General features: G+C 37.5%; 1 protein-coding gene across 3 annotated transcripts in view; it reads right to left on the bottom strand.

Annotated features, from left to right (window-relative positions):
- FRMD3 (FERM domain containing 3) overlaps positions 1-4,143 on the bottom strand; it is a 94,341-nt gene that overhangs the window by 18,489 nt on the left and 71,709 nt on the right. For 2 of the 3 annotated variants that reach the window (XM_008638428.2, XM_017740461.1), the window contains 2 exons: positions 3,601-3,689; positions 96-170 (listed from right to left, as the gene is read on the bottom strand). In XM_008638428.2, coding sequence (XP_008636650.1) covers positions 96-170; positions 3,601-3,689 — 164 coding nt within the window. The remainder of the gene's footprint in view (positions 1-95; positions 171-3,600; positions 3,690-4,143) is intronic. The other variant, XM_017740460.1, reaches the window with a different exon arrangement.

Raw genomic sequence — 4,143 nt, 5'->3', positions numbered from 1 at the left:
CAGCAGGAAAAGCCCTGAATTTTCTATGAGTAATTACTGACATTTTCATACATTTAGAAATGGTTTACCATGAACAAGAAAAAGCAAACACCCACCTATATCGGAATCTACTGCCTTTAAAAAATATCTTGCTGCTGGACATTGTCTTGATCTGACTGGATTTTGCATACCTTGAAGAAAAATAACAGAGGCTGTCACCTTTTTGAGGACATTATAAGTAAAAAATAAACAAGGCAAACTACAAGCTTTGTTATTTTTATAATAAAGTAATATCCAAAAATTGATCTTTCCAAATTTTTAAGGCCTTTATACAAAGTAGACTATGAAGCACACATGAAATCATTCAGACAGCACAGAATGACTGAACAAGGAACAAGTGATTGTCATGATAACAAGAAAATTAAATGCAGACGCTGTATCTCTATGAATTTTCATTCACAGCATGAAGGAAAAAAGACTATACCAAAAGCCCCTGGGACATGTGTTCTAATACCACCTTGTTTGTGGGAAAATATGGCTATTTCTGCTTTTCCATGAGGAAAACAAAGAAATAATAAAAATAACAACTTGTCTCCCAAAGTAGGTGCTTTTCTAATATCTCTATTCAGTCAATTTCTTAGTAGCCTACATCATATCCTACTGCTTCTTTGTAATCACCAAGCACACAGCAACCTTTTATCTCAGTCTTTTATAAGATCATGGAAGAGTACCTCACACATGCTGTTTCCTTGATGTTCTCTTGAAAAATGGCAAATTGATTCTGTATTGAGTCTCTCATTCCCAGACCCTAGTAAATAACTTTCTATGATTAGTATCTACTTGAATAATCACAACAGTGAATCCCGAACCTGGATCAAGACAAGACTAAAGCTCTGTTTTTCAAAATATGTCATGTGATCACGACTTTACCTTAAATTCCAAGTCTCAAACTCTTCTAGGAACAGGAGAGGACCAAATTTAATTAAGGCAAAGTGTCATTACCATGAATTACTTACACAATCTGACTATGTCTGCTCTAATCGTATTAGAATACCTTGTTGGTATTATGCAGATATATATAAACAAATGGATGTATCTAATGCTGTTAAGTAACTGGCAGTCCCCACTGTACAACTCTATTTCTCTGAAATGTGTGAAAACATTTCCTGTTTCAAAATTACTATCTTACGGCTTTAGATATGGATAGTTTTGGCTTCAGTTTCATGTTTGGAGGATTATTGTTATTCTTCTGCACTCTGCATATTAAACATTACTATTTTCCAATCTATTGTTCAGGTCCCCATCCATTGAATAATATTACCAATCTTCATTTTATTAAAGAAGTCCTCTTGAAAGACCCACCAAAATTGAAACAGGTGGGAAAAAATTTAAGCAATCATTGTTAAGAAATAACTCGACTCACAAACATAATTTGGAAAGTGAAAAAAAATAAATATAGATGAGAGAAGCAGCAAGGAACACACCAAAGTCAGAGAAGAATGAGGGGGAGGAGGTGCTCCAGGTATTGGGGCAGATTCTACCCTGAGGCCGGTGGAGAAAACTGTGGGGAAGGAGGCTGTCCCACTGCAGCCAAATAAAGAGCAGATATCCCCACTGCAACCCATGGCAAACCCTGTACTACAGCAGGTTCACATGGTGTGAGGGAAGCTGCAGCCTGTGGAGAGCCCACACAGGAGCTGGCTCCAGGCAGGTGCTGTGGCCCATGGAGAGGACCACAAGATGCAGCAGGTATATCTGAAGGACTGCAAGCCCATGGGAAGGACCCATGCTTGAGATATTCATGAAGGAGATTGGGGTAAAAAAGTGTGTAAGAAGGAAGGACCAACAAAGAGAAACTCCCCATCTCCCTGACCTGGTCAGAGCAAGGTGGACATAGAGGAGTCAGAAACGAAGGAGTAAAGTTGAGCCTGGAGTTGAACAGGGGAAGGGTGGTTTTAGTTTTGTCTCCACTGACAATTTGAAATAGAGTGAAAAGGTAAGAAACAAATTAAGTTAAAAGTGGAAATCATCTCCTATACCTTATTTATTTCTTGTAACGTAAAATGAAACTACTCAAACACCATGCAGTATTTTCCAGCTTAAGTCTATTTCTAACAGAAAATGCTTCTGGATATTAGCCTTTATATATAGACCATATTTAGACTTCATATAGTCTCAAGTCAAGTCTGTTTTGCCTGTGACAGTAATAGGCAAGAAATCTTTCTCTCTTTATCCTAAGCTATAAGATATTTTATCATATTTTTTTCCTCTTGACCTGTTGAAGAGAATGAATGAATGAGCATCTGGGTAGGCAACTTGCATCTAGCCAAGATCAAACCTCCTAAACCATGTATTTGTGATCAAAACCTAAATAATTAATATCACAGCTGTTTAACAACAAGAGCAGAGAGGTGATATTCCTGTGAGTCTCACTGAGATATTTTTACATTGAGCTAATTTCTACTCAAAGAAATTACTAATTTCTCTTCTTCAGGTGGAAATCATCTCCTATTCCTTATTTATTTCTTGTAACGTAAAATGAAACTACTCAAACACCATGCAGTATTTTCCTACTTAAGTCTATTTCCAACAGAAAATGCTTCTGGATATTAGCCTTTATATATACACCATATTTAGACTTCATATAGTCTCAAGCACAGTAGATGTTGGCATAGAGAATTGACAGATGTGTTGTGCCAGCTCCTGCTTCCTGTTCCTTCACTGAATATGTCGATTGGATAGATTGCATATTACTGTATCAGAGTTGAAACTAAAGAGGAACTCTTCTCCAAATTAAAGCAGGTCATTAACATCCAAGTTAGAAGACACATTCTTCCTACTTCATTTTTATTTACCCTTACAGCAGCCCCCTGGTGTTGCTATGTGCCAACACAGAAACAGTAATATTTATAAAATATGTGAGAGGCTGTAAGGAAACACTAAGTAGCAAGAATAAAACCTACATGCCTAAAGGGAAGCATCAATAAACAAATCTAACGAAGCCAGTGGAGGGCAAAAAGAATGCAGAAGAGTTTTTAATGAGGAATTATTATCACGTTCCCTTTCAGGGAATAGGGAGGTAGATAGTACTTTTTGCTGTTGTTTTTTGTCACTTTACAGGCTTTTTATGTTTAACAAGATCACAGGTATCTTTCAAAATGTATCTAAGAACATTTTCTTCCTTAAATCATAGAACTGTTTATTTTTCAAGCAGCTCTAACCAAGCCTTGGATTTCAAGTGGAAGAACAAACTACCTCCTGGCAGAAGAGGCCAGAGACTCAAGCCTAACAGATTGTTTCCTTCACTCTCAAGATATTCCACAGCAGGGCTAAGATTAACAGCGATGTTCCCAGACACAAGTGCAGTACTGTGTCCATTCATTATCTCACTACAGAGCAGCAAAAACAATGTGCTAGAGCCAAAACCCTTCTGTCTCATTTAGATTTTAAACAATTTCTAATACTGGCTTGAAGTGAATTAATATCCTCCATTAGCTTGCATATTTTCTGTTTGCATTTTGCATTCTGTTAATTAAATGAAACATTTCACATTGTACATTCTACTCACATTCACTCGTTTTTTTTACTTTTAGTATGGTTAGTGACTTTGGGTGTACATACTTGTAAAAAGCCTGGTTCTCCACCCCACACTTCCAAAGATGCTTGCAGGCTGCTGGTGTAGAGGTATGGAATGACAGCACAGCCTTCTTCTAAGCGCAAGGAAAAGAAAGCAAATGAAAGCAGTGAAAATGCTGAATTCTCAAAGATAGGAATAGCTGTACCCAATGGCATCACCTTTAACCACATAAACTGAAGACCAAGTTTTCCCCTGTAGCGTAAATCTGTGGTTCACCCACAGATGTACAATCCACCCATAACTAATATTTAAACTGCCCAGCCAATTTTTTCAGAGACAAAAGGAGATGCTTTGAGGGGGCCTGGAACAGCATATGTACATGTGGCTTTTAAAATAACTGTATAACTGGTCAAAAACAAAGGAGGGAAGTCTCTGTGTTCAATATTCTACATCACACTGTTGCTGCACTGCTTACCATCTGCCTCTCCCTCCTCCCTACCACTTGATATCCTACCATCAAAATTTTGCAACCACACAAGCAGTCCTGATACCTCTAACATTATTTCTTTCCTTCATTTTCTTTCCTC

This window comes from Corvus brachyrhynchos, unplaced genomic scaffold, assembly GCF_000691975.1.
Source record: "Corvus brachyrhynchos isolate BGI_N302 unplaced genomic scaffold, ASM69197v1 scaffold37, whole genome shotgun sequence".
NCBI classification, from domain to species: domain Eukaryota; kingdom Metazoa; phylum Chordata; class Aves; order Passeriformes; family Corvidae; genus Corvus; species Corvus brachyrhynchos.
Note: the sequence above shows the minus strand (reverse complement) of the source record. Positions and strands in the feature narration are given on the sequence as shown.